The sequence below is a fragment of the Urocitellus parryii genome, chromosome 3 (genome assembly GCF_045843805.1).
Source record: "Urocitellus parryii isolate mUroPar1 chromosome 3, mUroPar1.hap1, whole genome shotgun sequence".
NCBI classification, from domain to species: Eukaryota; Metazoa; Chordata; class Mammalia; order Rodentia; family Sciuridae; genus Urocitellus; species Urocitellus parryii.
Window position 1 is genome coordinate 56,662,957 of NC_135533.1, and position 23,977 is coordinate 56,686,933.

At 32.5% G+C, this 23,977-nt stretch overlaps 1 protein-coding gene across 5 annotated transcripts in view; it reads right to left on the minus strand.

The window, feature by feature from the left end:
* The window catches only part of Kmt2e (lysine methyltransferase 2E (inactive)), a 90,751-nt gene that overhangs the window by 8,495 nt on the left and 58,279 nt on the right, over window positions 1-23,977 (minus strand). For all 5 annotated transcript variants that reach the window (XM_077795968.1, XM_026395736.2, XM_026395738.2 and 2 more), the window contains 10 exons: window positions 23,243-23,415; window positions 19,148-19,186; window positions 17,326-17,556; window positions 17,088-17,218; window positions 15,479-15,596; window positions 14,492-14,601; window positions 11,748-12,012; window positions 10,865-10,963; window positions 2,644-2,808; window positions 1,885-2,193 (listed from right to left, as the gene is read on the minus strand). In XM_077795968.1, the coding sequence (XP_077652094.1) occupies window positions 1,885-2,193; window positions 2,644-2,808; window positions 10,865-10,963; window positions 11,748-12,012; window positions 14,492-14,601; window positions 15,479-15,596; window positions 17,088-17,218; window positions 17,326-17,556; window positions 19,148-19,186; window positions 23,243-23,415 (1,640 nt within the window). The remainder of the gene's footprint in view (window positions 1-1,884; window positions 2,194-2,643; window positions 2,809-10,864; window positions 10,964-11,747; window positions 12,013-14,491; window positions 14,602-15,478; window positions 15,597-17,087; window positions 17,219-17,325; window positions 17,557-19,147; window positions 19,187-23,242; window positions 23,416-23,977) is intronic.

The following is a 23,977-nucleotide window of genomic DNA, read 5'->3' on the forward strand; positions in this document are numbered from 1 at the left end:
ACATACAATTATATAAACATACAGAAATATGCACATTTAAAAAAAAATCTGTCATTGGGATATACCTATAGTACCAACAACTCAGAAGATTAAGACCAGAGGACCACAAGTTCAAGGCCAACAGCAGCAATTTAGCATGGCCCTAAGAAACTCAGTGGGACCCTGTCTTAAAAAGGGCTGAGGATGCCAGGTGCGCCAGCACATGCCTATAATCCCAAAGGCTGGGGATGTAGCTTAGTGCCCCTAAATTCAATCCTGGGTACCCTCTGCCCCCCCTCCAAAAAGGGCTGGGGATGTGGCTCAGTGGTAATGTGCCCCTGGGTTCAATCCCTAGTACATAGCTCCTATCTTTCAGAAGTATCCCTCTTTTTTGTGTGTGTATATAGCTCCTTTGTAGGACAAACAACAGAACATAGTGCTAAAACATATGAAGTCTAGAACCAGACTGCTAGGGAATGATCCTGTCTTTGCCACTTATACTGTGACTATGAGCAAGTTATGTAACTAAAAAAAGGGTCGTAACAGAACTTAGCTCTACAAAAGTGTTGTGACGACTAAATGAGTTTTTAAGAAACACATATAAAGCTCTCAGAATGCTATGTGGCAAAGAATTATGTATTATTAAGTTGAAGAAGGTATTTATAGGGAGTCATAATTTGGCACTGTTTGACAGATTTTTGAAGAGAATCATACAGGATTTAGAAGCTTACATTTCACACCAGAGAGATACAGTTAACTTCTACTCTTAGACCAGAACAATTTAGTCATTTACTAATTAAAAGGCAGGGTTTATGTCATTTATAGTCTAGAAGGTAGTTTCACATGTTTTAAATCCCAAGTTTTTTTTTTTCCTATTCTCATTACAAATAAGTTGAAATTATTTTTTGTCCTTCCAAGGTGGGCAAAAGTAACACTATTAAAGACAAGATTGGCTTACTGCCTTAGGTAGGTGTGCAATAAGGAAAGCACTGACTCTGAATCAGAAACACTTTGATCTCAAACCTTTGACTCTCTGGCAAGTAAATTAATATCTGTTATTGAAGTATAATCCCTGGTTCACAGTAGAATAAACTTTTCTTCATTTAGCAGCCTGCCTGAATTATATAAAAACAAAACTAAATAAATGAAGTTTCAAAATATTTAGTGAAAGGAAGATGTAATAATTTATGATCTATTCCCTTCCCAAAGAGCCTAAAAAATGACAACTTTGGTACCAGTGTTTTGTCCTTTAATCTCAGTGGGATAAAATAGCAGCTTCATTAAAGCTGTTCTGTTACGTTTCTGGCTGAAAAGCCCAGGTTGGTTTAATTTAGTGATTAGTTTCCAAATAATTACTTTGTTAACTCTGACAGTGCATTTCCAAAGATTTTTATTAATAATTTGATATAAAACTACTTTCTTACTAAATTCTTACTACATTCATATTCTTACTACATTCTATTGAAATCAATAATTTCATCACATTTATTTCTTGTAATCTAAGCAATGGAATTTATAAAAAATACCATAAAAGATAGGGACTGGGGATGTAGCTCAGTGGTAGACTACTTGCTTACCAAATAGCCCTGGATTCAGTCCCCAGCACCAGGTAGGGCTGTACTGTAACCCATCTAAAACTAGTTGGAGAAATATAAATTTTGTACATAGGGCAACGTAAAAGTCTTGATATAGTTTATCATCTTTACAATAATGCAAACATAGTATTTGATTATTTGATTTTACACTTCATTTTTCATTCTTACTCAAAAAGATCTGCATAAAAATGATGCTGCCTCTTGTGCAGTTCATTATGAGATAAGTTATAGACTGATTTCTAAACACCAATATAACCATTTAATAGCACAAGACTTGGAAAACAGTTCTTAAATTCATTAAGAGTCATACCTTCTTTGTTTTGGGGTACTTTGTAGGACATTTATTAAGTGCTGGGACTTCAGTTTCAGTAATTATTTCTGCTACTGCAGTTTCAGTTTCTGGTTCTATGGCAAGTACAGTATTTTCGATATCATTTTGTTGTGATGTAACTTCTATATCAGGAGAAGATGGCTGGATATCTGAACACATGCTGACAGTTCTGTGTCTCCGACGCTGCTGTCCAATGTGAGTCCTACTTCGAGAAAAACTTTTTCTCTGTTTTGTTCTATTCACTTTGGCAGGGGTTGGCTTGTTAGCAGTTTCTTCCTTTACTTGTTCCTAATTCAAAATACAATACAATGGAATTTTATGTTTATAGATACTTCTACTTCAGAAGTTAACTTGACAAAATTTATGAATTCACATAATAAATTCACATAATTAAAAATGTTATTACTCAAAAACAAAGTAGTATAGTGTTAAATTCTAAGTCTTAAGTTTCCCATCAGACCTAAAAACTGCACAATTAAAAATTTATTACAGATTTAACTCAATTGTGTATGTAAATTTGTTGGTTTGTATACCCAGGGGTAACTCTGCTACTAAGCCACACTCCCTGTCCTTTTTATTTTGAGACACGGTCTCACGTTTAAGGCTGACCTTAAATGTGAGCTCCTCCTGCCTCAGCCTCCCAAGTCACTGGGATTATAGGCCTGTGCCACCATGCCCAAATGGAAATTTTATTTGAAATAGTTTAAATGGGAACATAAAACTAAACCTGAATAATACCTGAATAACTTCAGCATCACTGACAAGCTGTGCATCTTTACATTCAGTTTTAACTTCAGTTTTGGCTGTGCTGATCCGTTCCAAAGCTTGTTCTCGTCTTTTCTCTCTCTTTTCAAGTCTGGCAAAAGCTTGCAAAATTGCTTCCATTTTCCTTTCTTCTCTTGTCTACAAGATTTCAATTTTATTAGTCATTGCTCTGAAGTAAATATTCTAAAGTCCAGATCAGATGTACGGGAAAATTATAAAATTTTTTACTATGATACTGTTAGCAAACCAAGTCTGTTGTTATTAGATATAGGGGAAAAACAATTTATATTCATTCAAAATCTAAAAATCCCAAACATCATCTCAGTAAGCCTTATTATTACAAATCTATTTCATGAAAAGAACACTTGACTGAGTGCTAATGATAAGGATAAAACAAAACAAAAAGTCTCAAAAATGACCATGCTTTACACTAACTTGAAAAAAATTTTAAATACAGAAGCCAACCTTTAAAAAAATTCAAAATTCCTAAAGTAATGGTATGTGAAAAAGCAAAATTCCTATGCACTTAAGAAATCAGTCAATATATTTTTGCTATGTTTTAGCAGGATGTTGTGGGGGTACATTTAGTAAACATCTCCATGATTCTAAGCAAGTTAGTTAACCTTTCTGAGGCTATAAAATGTGGATAATAATACTTACACTTCACTGGATTATTATTTAGTTCAAACTGAAAATGTGAGGTTTTAAACAGTACTTAGAAATTGATAGGCGTTCCATAAATATTTTTATTTCTACTTTAGCCCTCTTGCCCTCCATTTTAACTCTTGTAAGGCATTCCTCTACCTTCTGCTCTTCCTTTCTTAAACTGACACTTCAAGACAGGGACTGAGGGAACAGCAAGAGTTCCTTTGAGCATCAGTTCTCTTTGGATAGAGAACATTAAAACCAAGACCCAGAGCCTTGACCAGAGGGCCTGGCAAATGCTTCAGCTCTCAACCAGAACCAGGAAGCACGTCCATCAACTGTCCAGTTCTCCAAATGAAAGAACCAGGTCCTGAGGCTCAGATCCATTTGTCTTTCCTCCTTCATTGTCATCGATGTGGGGAAGAAAGAAAGAAAGATCAGAAACTCAAGATCTGGCTGCCAAAGTCTTGTCAATATTGGCGCTTCAGTAATCAGCAGAGATTCAAGCATTAAGACACCTATACTCTGAAAATTACTGCTTTTTCTGTGTTTTTTCTTTTTTGTTACACTTAGTAAGAAAACGAAAGTAGAATGTGTCAAACAAACCATCTGAGGATACTTTTACAGCGAATAGCCATACTGCAAATGTGACACAAAATATTTTGTCCTCAACTTTTTTTTTTTTTCTACAGGCAAGGAAATGGTCCAAAGAGGTAAGATTATTTGTTTATGGATAAATTTCTGCAAATTTATCCATCTCATTAGCTCTTCTGGTCCAGGGTGGTAATCAAACACTTAAAAAACTATACAGGCAAAAGATGATTAATTTATTAGGTAATGGGGAATTCAACCCAGGGGTGCTTAACCACTGAGCCACATCCCCAGCCTTTTTTATTTTTTGAGATGGGGGTCTCACTAAGTTGCTTAGAGCCTTGCTAAATTACTGGCCTTGAACTTGCAATCATCCTACCTCAGCCTCCCAAGTGGCTGGGATTACAGGCCACCACCATGCTCAGCTCAAAAGATGACATTATGTGCTCATTGGAACTGCAAGTTTTAAAGCCAAATTCTTGCCTGAGGGAATTAATTTCATGTTTCTGGTCCTTTAAATTAACTTACCTAACCTCTTTTTTTCTATAAAAATGCTGACTCTGTAAAAAGGGCTTTTCCAAAACTCTAAATAGCTTCCACTTGTTGAACTGGAGGTTAATTACTATGGTTTCCTCTCTCAAAAATGTTTTAATATTCGCAAAAAGTATATTTTCCTAGAAAAAGAAACTTGTCTTAGCAAATATTATATTTGTCAAAGAAAAAAATTATCAAAAGGGAGGCACCAAAGAAGATACTTTTTTATCTTTTTTGTTGTACTGAGGATTGAACCCAGAGGCACTCTGCCACTGAGCATCCCCAGCCCTTTTTTAATTTTTGAGATAGGATCTAGCTAAGTTGCCCAATCAGGCTTTAAAGTTGTGGTCTTGCTTTACCCTTCTCAGTAAGTGAATAGATGAATAACATGTATCATCATACCTGGCATGATAGTTATGAATTTACACTATGGTTCTTTGACTTAGTTCAACATTCCCCTATAAGAGTGAGGGTCAGGGATGAAATTATGTAAAGAAAACTGACCCAAACTTGTTCAAATAAATATGTAATTTCCATTTATACAGGTACAACTATTTGATCATTAAAGCAAAATCCCCGAGAGATGGTTTAATCTTTTAGAGCTGGACAGGATCTTTAAAAATGTAGTATTGTACTACAGAAGAAACCCAAATCCCTCTAGATTAAGTGACCCTGTCAAAGGTGGGACCTTTGCATAATTATTATGCAACTTTCCTAGCTTATAATTTAACCTTTTTCCCAATTAACAACCACTTACATACTATGTAATGTAAAACAAAATACAGCATAAGTTTTCCTGCATTACAATAATTGCTGTGTTTGTAGTGAAGCTGAAAACACTAAACATTTCTTAATAACATTAACCTAGCTTTATCTTAAAATATACAAATATTGGGAGTGTAAACATGACTGGTTTTCTACATTGATAAATTATTAGTACATGGATCTACTTTTAAATTCCATAAGGTTCTTATGTCATTCATCATTGCATCTAATATATTCTTTGACATAAAACTGGGTATACTTAAAAATAAATAACTGGAAATTTGTCACCCATTTAAAAATCTGATTGAAAAATAACTTATAAATAAAGCTGAGGTAGTTATAGGTGACTATAGACACTAGTCAACTGCCCATAGCTCCTAAAACCTGTGACAGGTACAGTTCAGATTATATTAACTACATAGAGTTACTACTGTGATGCTATAGTCTGTAACCATAATTCATTTCAAGCCATGGGAACTGATAGATCCTGAAACAGAATTAGATAGGGTTACTTTCGAAAAAAGAGGTGAGGGGTTACTTTCAGGAAACTGCTAACTTTTGACATATTGTTAATGCCAAGTGTTAGGTGTTACTGCTTAAAGTACATGGAATCTCCCATGTGTTTCATCTGATCATGGTTTTTATTCATAACAGTAAATAAGAGTATTATAATTTCTTATAAACAGAACAAAAAAGTCTGCTTCATAATATCCCTATTAGTTGAGGTGTGGGTATTGGGAATTTTTATTTCAATTATATACACTTTAAAGTATAAGCACATTGGAGTAAAAATGGAATGTAATTAATTTTTGTAACAGACATAATTTTTTTTAGACATTGATGAACCTTTATTCATTTATTTGTGTATGGTGCTGAGAATTGAACCTAGTGCCTCACACATCCCAGCCAAGTGCTCCACCATTGAGCCACAACCCCAGCCCATGACGTATAATTCTTAATCTGAGTTTCCTGCTCAGTAGATAGGGAATGCCTAAAGTCCACATGACTCAAGACTATATAATAAAAAACAAGAATTAAAATGTACAGTATAGCAACTAAAAAAATTAACTTTACTGAATAAAGTATTATAATTAATTTTAAACACTTGTGAATGCTATTAAGTAGCCTTAGAGGAGGGTAGTTGGGTCTAAGAACTAAGGGAAAAAAAAAAAAAAGGAAGAAAGCCACCTAGGAATTCCTGATTGTTTTCTGAACTGCTACTAAGAGGAAGTGGCTTTCTTTAAAATAAAAAATTAAAACAGATGCTGGGCACTGAAAATAGTTCTCTGGTTTGGTGGCATCCAGAATGTAAGGTATGAGACCTGACCCTAGAGAAACTGCCTGGTGGAGTCTTCACAGTGGCTAGAAAGCAGTCTTACCATACCTCTGGTTTTGCTTTACTTAGTTTTTAGTATCCTTGGTCCACAGTGAAATGGAAAATTTCGAAATAAACAAGTTTTAAGTTAAAAGAAAAAGAAAAAAAAAAGCTTTTAATAAATGGAAAGACAGAGACCACCTACCAAATTAATCTACTATGTGGTATTAAAATGAGACTCCTTACTCAGAAAAAAACTCCCTACTTTCAAACAGCAGCTGAGAGATGATGGCTTGTATGGTATCTCCATTTGTTCTATCATGTGACAATTTACACTTGGTGCTGTTTCCTCTTTTGACAGTCATGATTAGTTGCACCCCATCCTCCATGAAAGCTTCTCCAGAGCAGTAACCTTGTCATTTTTGCTCAGCTAATACCTTAAATGACACTTGGTGTATATAGCAGTCAATTCACATTTTTATTAAACCACTAAGAAATGGGCATGTATATTCTATAAAATGTGTCACTTATGTGAAAACATAACTGGAAGCATTCAAAGGATTTTGAGAATCAAATTTATTATAAAGCAGCTAAAGCAAAAAACCCTCATTTTGTTTGTACAGAATACCTATAAGACAAATTGATCCTCTCTTACTGTTCAGTACCATGATATTACTCATCTTGAGAAATACAATTCCTAATCACTATGATGAGAGAAACTTAGAAAATTAATCAACATCACTTTATGCATGCTCTAAGAAGAAAACAGTGATTTAGATGATACCCACCACAGTCCTGTCATGAGATGACTTTTCTTGCAACAAATTACCTTCCTCTCACTATGTTTTACAAAGGCATTGGTAGTAAGAACATAGATTCTGAATAAGTGTTTTCCGTGTGTATGTGTGTGTGTGTGTGTGTGTATAAGTATAAAAATCTGTGGGATGTCAGGTATCACCCACAAAAAATTCCAAGAGTATACAAGGAGAGTTTGGGAAAATACAATATATACTGGGAATCTTAAAGGTTAGACATAAGGTTTACTAAACCCAACTAGCTAAAAGCACTCTTTAACAAATTAGACTTTTATGGAATACTTTCTCCAGTGAAGGACAAGAGCTGAGAAAATTGTGGGGAATCCTTGACAAATCTTACAGGGCATCACCTAGGCTATAAGCTTCATGTAATTCACATTCATGAACTATCTCTCTCTCTGTAAATGGCTGTCATGAACTTTTAGTTGGCCCATTTACTGAGCATCTATTTTTTAAAAAGCTAGGTACTTTTCCCTGTCTAGGAGTCAGAGCTATGACAATGAATAAAAGTACAAACTCTTTCCCTTGAGGTACACATGTTCTAGTGAAATATAATTAAATCTAGATGATCCTAGCTATATGATTATCCTTTAATAGTCTTACACTGTTTCTCAAATTTCTGTCCTTTTAATGTGAAGACCACCCTGAATAACTTCCATGAACTCCAGTTGAGGCAATCTCATAAATTATAATAATCAAGTACTACCAAGATTAAACTCCAAAACATATTAAGAAGGTGCTTACAGAAAATTGTTTCAGAAATATGTTTTATTGATATAATTAGAAATGAGGAAAAGCATCTTTGTTGTTTAAATTTTTCAAAAGGTTTGCCACTTTAAAAATGATTGCTTGTTCAATTAAAGGCATGTTTTCCTTCCCCTTTTACCTGCTCTCTCCATCTAATTATGGCCCCCTAATCCTACCTTAACATGTACCAAAAAGAGAGCCTACTCTGTAGTACTTCAGCTTTGGAATCAAGTGAGTATTCTGTATTTTCCAGGGCCACAGCTTAAATGGGCTCAAAATTTCCCAAGCCATTTCAAACTCCCCATCAGAGAAGTCTCTGTCAAGGGCTGGTGATCTGGTTCAGTGGCAGAGCAAGCCTAGAATGTACTACCTCCTCCCAATATCTCTTGCCAGATACGAGGAAATGGACACTAACCATCCATTCAGTTCCATACAATTTAGGCACAAGTTTGCTTTGTTCAAGGGGGAAACACAATGTAATGGATGAAAAAATAAAAATGTTAATAAAAGAACATTACAAAACATCAGGGGAAACAGAACTGAGAATGAAAAGGGTCATGTATCCTAACCACATAATGAAACCTTCATTGAACATTTTGTACCGTTTATAGCCAACCCTATCTCCCTATAGCCCACTCCCAAAATTCAGCCTATGTTGATTCCCCCAAACAGAATTATCATATAACTCTTCAGTTCCAACTACTAGTTGTAATCTAACCTTATAAATGGCAAAGACTAGAAAAAATAAAGGTTGAATCATACCAAAATTTTCAAAACTAAATACACCCTGTAAGGAAAAACCATATTAATTGCTTGAGAACCTTAGAATGTGTGGTTCTATGTTACTTGATTAAATCCAAAAATTTATAATTCAAACGTTAAATTTGAATTATACAGTAAGAAATAAGAGTGAATGACTTTGAGGACTGAAGATCCAAAGAAAAAAAATTAAGTTTTGTTTTATGTCCTTTTAGTTATAAACATACTTTTCAAGTTTTCCATCTTCACAGTCACCTTAAAGGCAAATGAATATGCTAACTCAAATTAATATAAAAATTTTTGAAGAATTATTCTATATTAATACAGCATGCTAATAAGCTAAATCAGAACCAAAAGGTAATCATGCTTAAGCATATATTTTTTTCTCATTGAAGTTTTTTTTTTTTTTTTTTTTTTTTTTTTTTTATATTTATTTTTTAGTTCTCGGCGGACACAACATCTTTGTTGGTATGTGGTGCTGAGGATCGAACCCGGGCCGCACGAACGCCAGGCGAGCGCGCTACCGCTGAGCCACATCCCCAGCCCTCTCATTGAAGTTTAACATCAAAAGAAGATCCAATTTTTTTCTGGGATCTGGAAATGTTCTAAGTTCCACTATTATTCTCAGCACTGATGGATAAGTTAACTTTTTAAAAATAGCTCCATAGTCAAATATTTCAGAGAATGTTATCTGAATAAAAATACTGTATGAACATAGAAAATTCAGATATTTTTCAAAATTAAGGCATTTGTAAAAAACGCTTTTCCTATGAAACACATGCCCTTTTAAGAAAATCATTGATACTCTAAATTGGTCTCCTAAAAGTTTCTACATGACTAATAGAAATACAAGCAATTGGGGAATGGACAAAACAATACTAAAGATCAATAGTCAAGAAAGGGCTTTAGAGAATTTGTGGCTCAGCAGTAGAGCACTCACCTAGCACATGCCAGGCGCTTTCAATCCTCAGTGCCACATAAAAATAAAGGTATTGTGTCCAACTACAACTAAAAAATATTTTTATTTTTAAAAGATTCAAAATAACCTTAGATATAGGAACTCCTCCTTTATAACCAGCCTCCAAATTTTCACCTGTATTTTTTTTCTATCTCTAATACTACCCAGTCTCAACAGACAAGTGATTCTAAAATTCCAAGGCTAGAAAACAGTTCTGTGTTGCTTTTACAATAGAAAGCACAGTATTAACACAGCATAGAAAGATGGCCACTGTTGTAACAGAATGCATGTGCAGTAAGCAAGTCTACAAAGACCCCACCCCAACATGTGCACCTGAGATTACATGGAGAACAGTATTGAAAACCCCTAGAACATTAAATAAGACAAGTAAATGGAATGGGGAAGATCATTAGTTGGTGTGTATAATTTCAAATCTTAAAAAGTATACAATGATAGAGTTAACTATTTACCACTAAAATTTTAGGATATTTCTTGTCCTAGTTTTTATGCTGACAAAATAACTGCAAATAAATAGTACAAAGGATATAAATCCTAAACTGATTTTAATGAAGACCTTATTTATGTTATTTTATAACAGTATAAAACAGAAATAGCTACCAAACCAGTGGTGAGTTTTTGTTTTAGCTTTGCATAAGCCATTTATTTGGTACAATTAAAAAGCTTAAAGATCTATTGTTAAACATCAAATCATTAAGATAAAGGATACATTAATGAAAGAAATTTTGGACAGTAATTGCAATATTAAAATTTATTAATAGTTCTCAGACTCAAAAATATTAATGATTTCTAAAACATACAATTTCTAAAAGGCCATACATTTTAAAATGTCTAAGGAGCACCAGTAAAAATACAAAGAATTAGTGAAATTTACTTAAATGGTAATGACAAAGCCAAATAAAAATGCTCAATGGCACATAATGTGTCCTAAATTTGCTAACTTCAAAGAAAAGTGTGAGAGCCCCATGGAAAGGCAACAACAGAAAGAGTAGCTGTCACTAAGCCAATACCATATAACATTAAGCAACTAATGGCTTCCCAACTTACCATCTTTCTTTTCCTTTCTGCAATCTGCTCCTCTGATTCCATTTCTACTTCATTGCTAATAGGAGTTTTTTCTTCTATATCATCAATAAAATCTGGTTCCTGAAAGATGGAAATGACTTCTTATATAAAGAAACTGTTACTCCATCTATAAACTCTTGACATCAAACTGTTTAAAAAGTCTTTTAACCACAACTAAATATAAAAATTACAAGCCATCTTAAAACTGCTTTCTTGAATGCCATCAAATAATTTTGCTTTCTAAAGTTCTATTCATAAACTCAATAGCATGGACTTTTGTTTATATTCTTCCCAAAACAAAATTTTCATAAAACCTGCAAATATGAAGCACTAGGTAAATTTTAGATTTAAAACTTAAGGAAAATTATTAGAATATAGGGCCCCTTAATGAGCAAAACATTTCTTAACCTAATCTCTATTTTGAGAGCCAATAACACATATTTCCTGATGGGGAAGAAGTATAAGCCCAAATTCTCATGAAGCACTAGCTGGATTCGCTAATTTTCTAGTCTGGGAAAAATCTTATCTTCAATTCTGCAGTGATTTGTTGGCTATTTCTTTTTACAGTACCAGGGATTGAACCCAGGGGTGCTTAATCACTAAGCCACATCCCCAGTCCTTTTTATGTTTTAAGCCAAGTTGCTCAGCCTGCCCTTGGTTCCTCCTGCCTCATCCTCCTGAACGGCTGGGATCACATGCCCAGCTCTTAATAATTTTTAACAAATGTTACATATATAGGAACAGAACTTGTATTTACACTTCACTAAACATCAAAATGGACTTAAAAGTTGTTAAGAAACTTTACATTTAAAAAGGGCAAAAATATGACAAATTAACTTCATTAAGAATCAGTAGAGTTTGATACCTGATTATTTGATACTGATAATCTCAGGGGAGAAAGCTTTCTCTGTTTTGTTTCTGGACTCTTTATTTTGTTGACTGTTCCATCACAATCCAAAGTAATATTCTGATTTTGTGTATCTTTTTCTTTTGAAATATCTTTGTCTTTTTTTCCTTTTTTCCTTCTGGTCTCATAACCACTGTTGATATTTTCCGTAGATTCAGAACTACGTTTCAGAACAGGGCACTCTAGATTGTCTTTGAGGCAGGCACAATCCACCTTGTACTTACTGAAATGATATCCAAATAAATATTTATTCAAGATATTAAAAAAAATTGGGAAATTTCTTATTCATTTTAAGATGCAACTTCACAAAATTATACACAATCATTGACTTTAATCTTCAACTTTTCAACTAATTTGTATTTCTGACTACTATCACAAAAGAAATATTATTTGCTAATAACAAATGTTGAATTTGGACTACCAACTGGGTCTTATAATATATAAAATGAAAAAAAAAACCAATAAATTAAAACTCTTGAGTTTTTTAAAGTAAAATGATACTGTTAGTTATACAAATTAACATTAAAGTAAAACCCATAATTTCTTCAGTAATCCCAGAGTGGTATAAAATACTGACTTGAAATTTGACCTAAATAAAAAACATGCCAGGTATAAAAACACTAAAACTTAACTAGTTTGTATACTCTATAAAGAATTATTTCAATAACCAGGTTTCTTTAATGATAGGAACAGCTTTTATTTACTTATTTACATATGTATGAATACTTTTTTCCTATGGTACTGGGGATTGAATCCAGGGGTACTCTGTCACTACTAAGCTATATCCTCAGCCTGGTTTTTGTTTTGGTTTTTAAATTTTGAGACATAGTCTTGCTAAATTGCTGCGGCTGATCTTGAGATCCTCGTGCCTCAAATTCCTAAATTATGGGGATTATAACATGCCCAACCAGATATGTTAATCAAGCAGTTACTTTGTGCCAGAAACTGTTTTAAATGGTTTGTTTACATGTGTTAGCTCATTAAATCTTCAAACATTCCTGTTAGGAGAGAATTATTATTCTCATACTTGAGATAATGGTGCACAGAGAGCTGAACACACTGGTCTAAGATCATAAATAACCGGGCTAGGATTTGAAAACAGACAGATTATGGAAAATTTATATTCTTAATCTCAATGAGATGTACAATCTCCCAAATTGATATGGAAAGAGTCTTTATGTTAAATTTTCCACCTTCTAGGGGTAGAAAGGACTTAAAAAAGAAAAGCTGAAATTATTATGATAAGTCTGTTTCCAATAATTATTAGAGATGAATACTGAAGGAAAAGGAATTTCACATTGAGAGAAAACATAATGGACACTGTTTAAAAATCTGCATTTAAAAAGCACATAACACAGTTTTTTAAAAATACAGAAAAATGAACTGAGATGCTTATAACCCCAAAGGCTACAGAATATAAAGAACACAGAAAAAGACTGCACCGCAGAGAAAGGGTCAGATGATATGATTAGGCAATTAGCAAGACGAAGTCCAAATGGTAACACATAAGAAGATAGTTGGGAGCTGGGTAGAGCTCAGTAGAACAGTATGTGCTTAGTATGCACAAGACACCGAGTTAAATCCCCAGCACCACCAAAACAGAAAAGGGAAAGGAAAAAAAAAAATGAAAGAAAAAGATATTTGGTCACAAATAATCAAAGAAAATGGTAAATAAAAATGTAAAGATACCATTTCACATGGATTAGTAAAAATTTTTAAAGTCCTAATACTAAAGAATTAGAAAGGAACTAAACTGCTTAGGAAAGTATTTTAAAAAAAGTTTCTTTGGAAAGCAATTCACTAATTCACTTTTGGTTAAAAACTGCACATTCTAAAACATTCTGTGCATTCTCCCTACCACAGAGAGAACATGTACAAATGCATACATGTTCAAAAAGTCACAGAAACATATTGTGATAAATAAAAAGATCCATCAGTAATGGAAGAGAGAAAAGCCATTAGCAGTAAAAATAAATGAATTAGAGCCTACATACAACACTGTAGTTTTATCTCATGTAATGAAAGAAAAGATAGAATGCAGAAGAAAGTAGTAGGTTACAATGAACATAAAATTTAAAGATAACACAAAATTCTAAATACTATTTGATGACATAAAAACCACAAAATGTTAAAGAAATGTAAAGAAGGGTGATACACTCTGCTAAATCTAAGAGGCTTCAATGGGTAGTGTTCTATTAGTCTGTGAAGTACATGGATTTGTATTCATATTTGTATATTAAAATTTTTAAATTTAAAGTTTTTATATTCAGAGCACGTTTCTTTCTTAGTGTTTCAGAATATGTTTCTTGGAGGTTCTTCTACAAACCCTTTCAATTTACACCACAAAGAAAATTTGATGCAATTTTTTTTTTGTCTTGAGAGGCAAATTAGAAATTATTCATCCGCTTAACCAAGTAAATTGTAAAACTAAAATCGTACCCCCTAAAATACAAGAAAGTGAAGAAAAAATTCTAACCTAATAAAGTCAATAGCATATTGCTGAAATTAGCATTAGTAATTATACATTGTAAATGTTTAAACAGCAATAATGAAAGCTAATACCAAAATGCTTATTTTCAAGTACTTTTTAACTGCCTCATGATAAATAAGTTATAAAAGCAATAATAATACCTAAATTATTACATGAACATTAAAGAACTACTTTGAAGCAACAGATGATTTATTTACCAACTTGAACTTACCAATTCCCATAATCAAAATCAAAGGCGATAGTAATTTCAGTACCCTTTGGAATACTTTGTATAGAATAAATGTAAAGATGTATAGTTCCATCTTCAATTTCATGCCTCACCTGTTAAAAGTATAATTTAACACATCTGTAAACCATTTTCTATCTTTAAAAGCACCTTCTCCTGCAAGTTACAAAGCTATTAGTAAAAGTACATTATAACCACAACTTGGGAAAGTACCATTAATTATTAAGACTTATTGATCATTGGTTACCAACTGGGAAGATTTTTCAAAAGTATATCAATGCCTTCAACCAATTTGCCTACCCCACAGACTACCACCTGGCATCCAAAACAAAAAATAAAACTATAACTATTTTCTAATGCATATTTTTTTCTCTTTTTAACATGTCTGAAATTGGTAGTCTTACAAGTGATAGCATTTTAGTTTTGAGGAATTGCAATAGTGGTACAGCTAACACTGTGTGACACACACTCTTCTAGATAATTTGCACAATACTTTTATTCCTTAATAATACATTTTGATAGATAAATATAAGGCATGGATAAAGTTGCAAAACTAATAAGCCACAGAGAAGGCGAGACTGGCTCCAAAACTTATAATGTTCCAGCTAAAAATGTAATTATAAAATTAAAAATGTGTATTTTGGCATATAGAAAACAAAAGTATTTTATATTCCACCCTAAAATAGAGCATTAAAAATTTTATAGTAACATACAATCTATTTTAGCTTTATCATCTAACGTGATAAAATCATAGCATATTTACCCATTAAATAGACTTTCTAGGATTTAAAAAGTCCAATATTCCCTCTTATAAGAAACATCACAATTTCTTCGATGTATAATTTGTTATCACCTAGATTTTTACAACAGGAAGACGATGAGCAAAGAATTAAAGTATTCTAAACTATTAGACTTTTGTACTTAATGCTCAAATTCCACACAACACTTCCCAAAAGATGTCAGTAAGCTTACTTCTGCATTGGGTGTACAAGAACGCCTGATGAATCGAGCCTCATTCCCAAAAGTTCTTGCGTCAACACACATTTCTAGCCCATGAAATTTTGAGTAGAATAAAACAAAAGGGTATGGTCTACAAAGAAAGAAAATTTGTAAGGAATTAACATTTTTGTATATAACAATCTGAAGTTGCTATTCAGAGAAGAATGGATTTTTTAAAAAAAACTTATGAAATTTCAAAAAAAAAAGACAATAAGTATTATATTTTTATTTTGGTATTGAGGATAGAATCCAGGGATGCTCCATACTGAGTGACATCCCCAGCCCTTTTTATTTTGAGACAGGGTCTCGCTAAATTACTCAAGGCCTTGCTAAATTGCTCAGATTGGCCTTGATTTTGTGATCTTGTGATCCTCCTGCCTCAGCCTTACAAGTCTCTGGGATTACAGGTGTGTGCCAAGGTACCCAGTTTAGTGAAAATTTTAAATAATTAGTCTTGACTACAGAACTTCCCTCCCCTTGTTACTTTATACTAATGAGATTTTCACCTGTCCCTATAACCTTACCTAAGTCAAAAGGCAATTAATTTGAGGTAGAAATTATTTACAAAGATAGAGTTACCACTGCCTTTACAGAAAGATTCTAATTCCATGCTTTTGTGGGGTTGGTACTGGTGACTGAACCCAGGGCCTTGAACACTCTACTACTGAGCCCCATCCTCACCTCCTAATTCCATGCTTTTAAAGTCCATATTTCTTGGTATATTTAAAACTATTCGAATTTCAGATAAAATCTGATATAACAGGGAAAGATTCTTAGGCATCTTTTAAAACTCAAGTTCCAAACAAAAAAATGAAGATTGTAAGACATGTATTGGCAATGTTATCCCCCTAAAGATAGGAACATACTTCTAAACTTCAAGGAAACGATGACTATTAAAAGATATTAATTCCACAAGAATCCCAAATGACATAAGAGGCCTCCAAAACCATTCGAATGCCACCAAAGCTAAAGTGGTGGCAAAAATATAGGAATCAAATCTAACACTGTCTAAAAAAAGGAGAAGGAGATTTGCCTGTGGTCACCATGGTATTTTCAGGTGCTAGTAATTATGTTACAAGGAATTAGCACAGGTCTACTATAGAAAGGATTCCTGGTACTATCAGGTAATCAGAATTCTTAACTAATATCCTATAGATCCAAACTATTTTGGTCTTATCTTTTTTAAAAAAATATATCTGTAGTTGTACATGAACACAATACCCTTTTTATTCATTTATTTTTATGTGGTGCTAAGGATAGAATCCAGCTCCTCTCATGCTAGGCAAGCACTCGACCACAGAGCTACAATCCCAGCCCCTTGATTTTTCTTTCAAGTGAACTATTTTAAAATTTTCAACAAGGCAAAGATTGGTAAGAAACTGAGAAACATCTTTGTGTTTTTCTTTGGTGAATGTTATCACAGTTCAAAAGTTATATTAGTCACACTAGTCAACCACACTACACTTTAATACTGAAATGATCATGTCAGGAAACAAAAAATACATATAATCAGAGCATCTAAATATCCATAAATATAATATTTAACTACAAAAAAAGGAACATGTGAGGAAAAAATAGATACCTTTTAAAGAAATATCCATTTGCTTCAAACTGTTCTCTCAACATAAACTTCCCTCTGTATTCAATGATAAGTGCATCAGGAGGCAAATCTTTGGCAGATTTCAGAATTTTTTTATTCTTTTGTATATGGCTCTAAAATCAGAGTATATGTTGACATGAATTACACTTGGTTGCTTTCAGTCTAACTGAAGATATATAGCATAAAAAGGATTTTTATAATTTTTTGACAATATATTTACCTCTACAGGAGGTTTGAAGAGTAAATTGTTGGTGTTCAATTCTGATTTATTCATGTCTTTTTTATCATTTCCACTGCCTAATCTAAGAGCTATTCTTTGTGCCTCCCTCTGGACACCCTCACTATATTGGTTATTGTTTGCCTCTTCATATCGATCCATCCATGCTTTGATTTTTGTCTCCCATCCAAAATTTGAACCATCAGATGAAGGATCAATTTCTGGAGCTGAACCCTAAAATCACAGCAAAGTAAGTATTACAGTTTGAACTTAAGTAGTTACATACACAAACATACACAGAATTAATGGCAATATACATTAAAAATTAATATAAACTGGACTGGAAAACATTTAGCTTTCTAAGTTGATCCAAGCAAAAAGACCAGAAATTATCCTACCACATTTGAACTTTGTATATCTTGAACTTTATAAAGTTTACTACAGAATTATTTATTTGAATTGTAATGACTTTCAAACATGATCTTCAAGTTAAAATATATTTTCTAATATTCACAAAGAATTTGAAAAATTTTTGCATTCCTAACTCACCTCTTTATGTACTAAAGGAAAGTATTTCAGTAAAATAAAAAATGTTCCTTCCTCATGAAGCCTAGTACTGAGGTAATAAGATTTGCCTGTAACTAATCAAAAAACTTTTCAGATCTCTTTATTCTATCAGAGAAAATTCCTAAAGTTCAAGTTAATAGAATAAAATATAAATCTTCAACTTTATCATATAAAGAATATTTTATGAAATGTGGGACTTGCATATGCTGAATGACACCATGTTGTAATATTCTTGAGATAAAAATGATAGTTTCATGATGTGTTTTCTAGAAATGTGACATAACGAATAATTATTATGCTTTATACCATGGGACAAAAAATATACCATAACACACTCCCCACATCCTATTTAATGTTCAACTACTTAAGAAACTTGTTATCCTGGGGCTGGGGTTGTGGCTCAGCGGTAGAGCACTCGCCTGGCATGCATGGGACTCTATGTTCAATCCTCAGCACCACATAAAAATAAATAAATAAGTGAAATAAAGGTATTGTGACCAACTACAACTAAAAAATAAATATTTTTTTAAAAAAGAAACTTGTTATCCTTTACTACCTAACCCAGAAAGCTTTATAACACTATATATTTACCTCTGTGACCCAACAAAAATCTAGATATCAGAAGCCAAAAGAAGAGAGTTTTGCTCTTAGCAAGGGGACTGTGTTCTAATTAATTTAAGGTACATGTGACTAGTTTGTATTTACATAGTGAGACTCATGCTTTTATGGTACAGCTGACTTGACTACCTTAAGAATCAAACTATGCAAAAGTAAAATCTCAATTTCCCAAATGTGATTCTGTATTCATGTGTATAGAAAACGAATATAAAGTACTATGGGAGACATAAAATGCAGTGATAAATAAAATTCTAATTACTCCAATTTTACTATCTGAAATTATGAATATACACTTGGAGGGGGTACTGAGGATCAAAACCACTAAGCTGCATCCCCAGTCTTTCTTCTTCTTATTTTGAAACAGGGTCTTACTAAGCTACCACATTTGGCCTCCAATTTGCAATTCTCCTGCCTCAGCTTCCAGAGTTGCTGAAATTATAGGCTTGTACCACCCTACCCTGCCACCACCCCCTTTGATTAATGTTTCCATAGTATTAATAAACAACAACAGTGATTTATTAATTCAATTAGAATTCTAAGGTCCCACTTCTTGTAAGATAAGTGATGAAACGGTGCACAATGAAGAGAGCAAAAAGACAAGCAGCCACTTAAATAAACTCCTTAAATGTAATGTATTTACCTTAACTCTTGATGACTTTCTAGATCCTTCACGAAAGGCCTAAAATAAGCATGGAATTCTGGGTTAGTTGTTTTAAAAGCTGGATATAATTAAGAATCAACTGGTTCACTGAAGTATTATAGTTAAGGGAAAAAAACTGATCAGTAAAACTTGGAGAATTTGAAGTAAATAAATGTACTAGAATGTTATTCTATCACAAATATAATGAAGAGTATTTAGAATATAAAAGTACGTATATATGATGATCAGATAAAACTTTCCAAATATTCTATGTTCTCAATATTATAACCATAACTCTTGCATAGTATGGTAACCACAGACTCAATTATTTAATGTACATTTCAAAAAGCTTGAAGAAGAGGTTTTGAAAGTTTTCACCACAAAGAAATGACAAATGTTGATTTAAACTTTACCATTACATGGTATACCATGAATATGTATGACTTTTATGTTTTTGTGTGGAAACTAAAAACTCAAAATAAAATATGCTGGGTGCAGTAGCACATACTTGTAATTTCTAATTAAAAATAAATATTACAGGGGTTGGGGTTGTGGCTCAACGGTAGAGCACACGCCTCTTACGTGTGGGACCCTGGGTTGGATCCTCAGCACCACATAAAAATAAATAAAGATATTGTGCCCATGTATAACTAAAAAAAATTTTTAAATAAATAAATAAATATTACAGGGCTGGGGTTGTGGCTCAGTGGCAGAGTGCTTTCCTAGCATGTGTGAGGCACTTGGTTTGATTCTCAGCACCGCGTATCAATAAATAAAATAAAGGTCCAATGGCAACTATAAATACATAAATAAGTATTACAATTGTAAAGAAATTTTTGTGAAAAAATTGGTAAGATATTAGAAATGCTGTAATAATTTGGTTAAAATGATGAGATGTTTGGGAGGGAAATATTATAATTTTAATTCTCTAAGGCAACTAGCTAGCAAGAAATATTTGAACCCTTAATGCGGCTTAAATAATAAGCTCTGTGGTAAACAGAAGTGCATTTATTCAATAAATATTTACTGAGGCCACACTAATTGCAAGATCTTGAGTTACTTAAGACTTAATTACTATCTTGTTAATTCTTCATCCCAAAGTGTAAAGTCTATCTAGAGAGACTAACAAAAATAAACCTAGAGATAGCTAGATAGATCTAAACATAAATTTAAGTGTTAAATCTGTACGTAGGCAATATATTAGAAAAGAGCAACCTTGAAAAAGTTAGGTGGACTTTGAGAATGCATATATCCAGACAGATGAACAAATGAAAGAAATACAATCCTGGGAGTACAAAAAAACTAAGAATGTATGAAATGGGAAGAAATTGCCAAGTTCAAGGGAAAATTAATATACTATCACTCTTACCTATTGAAAAGTAGTGTGATGAAGGATTGGCTAAAATAACATCAAAGCAGGTCATGGAAGGCTTATTGAAAAAGTCAGACTTTATGATTCTGACTTAAATACTATATTTGCTCTTTACTATTAATGAAAATCCTTATTTCTGAGCATAGAAAGGATACAAAAGTGATATTTCTAGGGAATCTGATATCCAAGTGCATAATGGATTGAAGGGGTAAAGATAAAAAATTTTAAAAAATAAAAAAGATAATTATTGTACTACTATGAGATAATAGTAGCTTAGACTGGGTTTGTAGAAGTGAAAAGAGGAAAAAATACACCAAAGAGACATTTTAAAGGAAAAATAAATACAGCTTTTGAAGATAAATCTGTATATCAAGACTAAAGGTGACTTAAAAGATTTTAGAGCTTGTGTATTCGTTGTGCTGATACCAAAAAAAAAAAAGTAAACAAGGAGTAAGGAAGAGTCAACTTTGGTGTACAGAGGAAACAGTGAAAGAAAATGGTATAGGTTGAGTATCCCTTACTCAAAGTACTTAAGAACAGAAGATTTTCAGACTGGAATTTTGAAAAACATTTGCATTTATGTAATCTGAAAATTAGGCATCCCTAACCTGAAAATCTAAAACCTGAAATTTTTAAGTACCATTTCAGATTTTGTAGCATTTCAAATTTCTAGATTTGGGATGCTCAATCTGTAAGAGAAGTAAAAGCAGTGAATTGCTAAAATACCAAAAATATCTTACTAGGATTTTGTGAATATAAAATAAATCTGTCCAGAATATTTTTTGCTAAATCTATTCTTACTTTGAACAATTTGCCTTCAGAGTATGCTGAATGTAAAGCAAAATTATATCCTTTGCTATATACTTTATATTACATACTGCCCCCAAACTATAATTAAATCTTAGCAGAATAATAAACTAGTTATCTTTAGTGGCCAGTTCCTGGATTCTTCTTTTTTTTTTTTTTTTAACACCCTGATTCCTGGTGTTACTAACTTAAATGCCAGAGAAAAATCTCTTCCCTTTTAAATATACCACAATGTTTTAAAAGTAAATGAGACATAATCAAGACTCAGAGTTTAGTTATTTCAAATACCCAAGGCATTCCAGCCAGAGAAAATACAGAATCTATGCTGTATTAAACCAAAGATGTAGAACAGAAACATAAGAAATTTCCAAGTTAACTTTTGTAAAATAAACAAAAAAGAAATCATAAGATTTGAAAGTAGTAGACAAAAAGGTGTGTTAACATCTTAACGTCTAGTGAATTGCTAAATGTTTAAAGATTGAAGTGGAATAGAAATTTTGCAAAGTGTTTGAAATTGTCACTCTAATGAGTAGTGATAAAGTACTGACCCTAAAATGCTAATTGCTAATAGGATTCTAAACTACAAAAACACCTAACAATCTCTCTTTGTATAAATTACAATCTAAGAGATGAGGAACATCATAATGAAATAAGGGAAAATGTGGTTAAGTTCAAGAATAAAAGGTCCAAGTGCCATGACAGAATGCAAAGAAAGATTATATTTGATAGTAGAAGAGCAAATTTCATGGAAATAATAGTACTTGAGATGGGCCTTACTATATATAGTAGAATAAAAAGATCAAGATGGAGAGAAGAATATTCCAAATGGTAAAGCATGTTCAGCAAGTGTGGGTAGAATGTGGCAACAATGAATTGTCCAGACTGGATAAAAAATAAGTAAAAGAATAACAGAAAATGAGGCAGATATGTACATGAAAACTGCTAAGATAATCAAGCTGATTTTAAACAGAGAGAGGAAATTTGAAAATGAAAAATGTATTTAAAAGTACATGCTGCCTATTAAATAAATATATCATAAAATATTACTTAAGAAAAACCTTTATTTTGAAGTCCTGATTTCATAAAATTTTACTCTGTAACAAGATAGTCATTAGGAAAAATATTTTTTACAGTGTATGACAAAAACCTTTACTAGCAATTACAGTCACATATTGCTTAATGACAGGGATACATTCTGAGAAACGCATCACTGAGCTATTTTGTCCTTATTGCAAACACCACACAGTATACTTGCACAAACCTACAAAGCAGAGCAGAGCAGAGCCTACTTATTGATCATAGACTGCAATGTGTACAGCATGTTACTGTAGGCAACTGCAATATAATGAAGTATTTTTGTATTTAAACATAGAAAACATACAATGAAAATACTAGATGATAGAAGTTTTCCCTTTATAATCTTTTGGGATCATAATCATATATGTGATCTGTTACTAACAAAATTTCATTAACAAATTTAACGAAAACTTAGCTAATAGATACTCTTTTGCCTTCAGATCTTAGAATATTAAGTGGAAAAAAACCTAAGTGGTAAGAAATTCAAACAGGAAGCCTTATTAAAATAATCAGATAGTATTCAAATAGAGAAGAGTAGGTATAAACAACCATCACATGCTTCCTTAACAGTTACAAGTTATTACAAATTTAAGACTGTAATTTGTTTTCTAAAATAGCAATCTTTTGTATTTTATGCTCAGACTTTATCAGAGTGACAATTTCAAGCAGTTTGCAAAATTTCTATTCCACTTCAATCTTCAAAACACACTAAATATATTAAATGTTTGTTTAGATTTTGCTATATCTGTTTAGCTATAATTCATTACTCTCCCTTTACTATAAAGCTCATTCCCCTATATACTATTTTATCTACTCATTTTAAAAAGAAGCAAACGTACTTTTTTACATTTTGAAATGTTTTGTTCTTTCTCCCCACTTTTTTTCCTTCTTTTATCATTGACCTTGGAAACTCTTGAAGCAGTTAAAGTAATTGAAGTTGGAGTATGTTGAAATGCAGTGTATAATTCCACAGGAACTTCATCACCACTCTCAGTTGCACTGGTATCACCATCTTCAAATGCAAAATGAAATTATTGGACATTTAATACTTCTATTTCAAAGAGTAAAACAGCATTCCACATGACACAGTATTATCTCTGTTTTTCTAAAGAATAAACATACTTTTTAATTTCTTTATTCACCTCACTCATAAGAAGATGGTACATTTAAATACAAACTACAAATGTCATTCATTAAACTACAAAGGATCCAAAAGTCTGACAACAAAACTCTGGTTGTGTGAATGAGGAAAGAAACAGGCAATACCATACATTAGCAGTGGCAATTCAAAATTCCCTATGGAGAGGAATTTAGCCACACCTTGAAAAACTAAATACACTTACTCTTTGATCAGGACTTCTATTTCTAGGGATCTAGCCAAAAAAAGGAGGGTTTAAAAACAAAAATAATGAAAAAGAACCAAAATGTCCATCAAGGAGGAACTGCAAAATAAACTGATTATTCAAAACCAGTTGTACTGGTTTTAACCCAAATATATTTTAAACCAAAAGCATGGCAAATCTTATATAGAATTTAGGAAATTGTCTTTAAAAATGAAGGAGGGGCTGGGGATA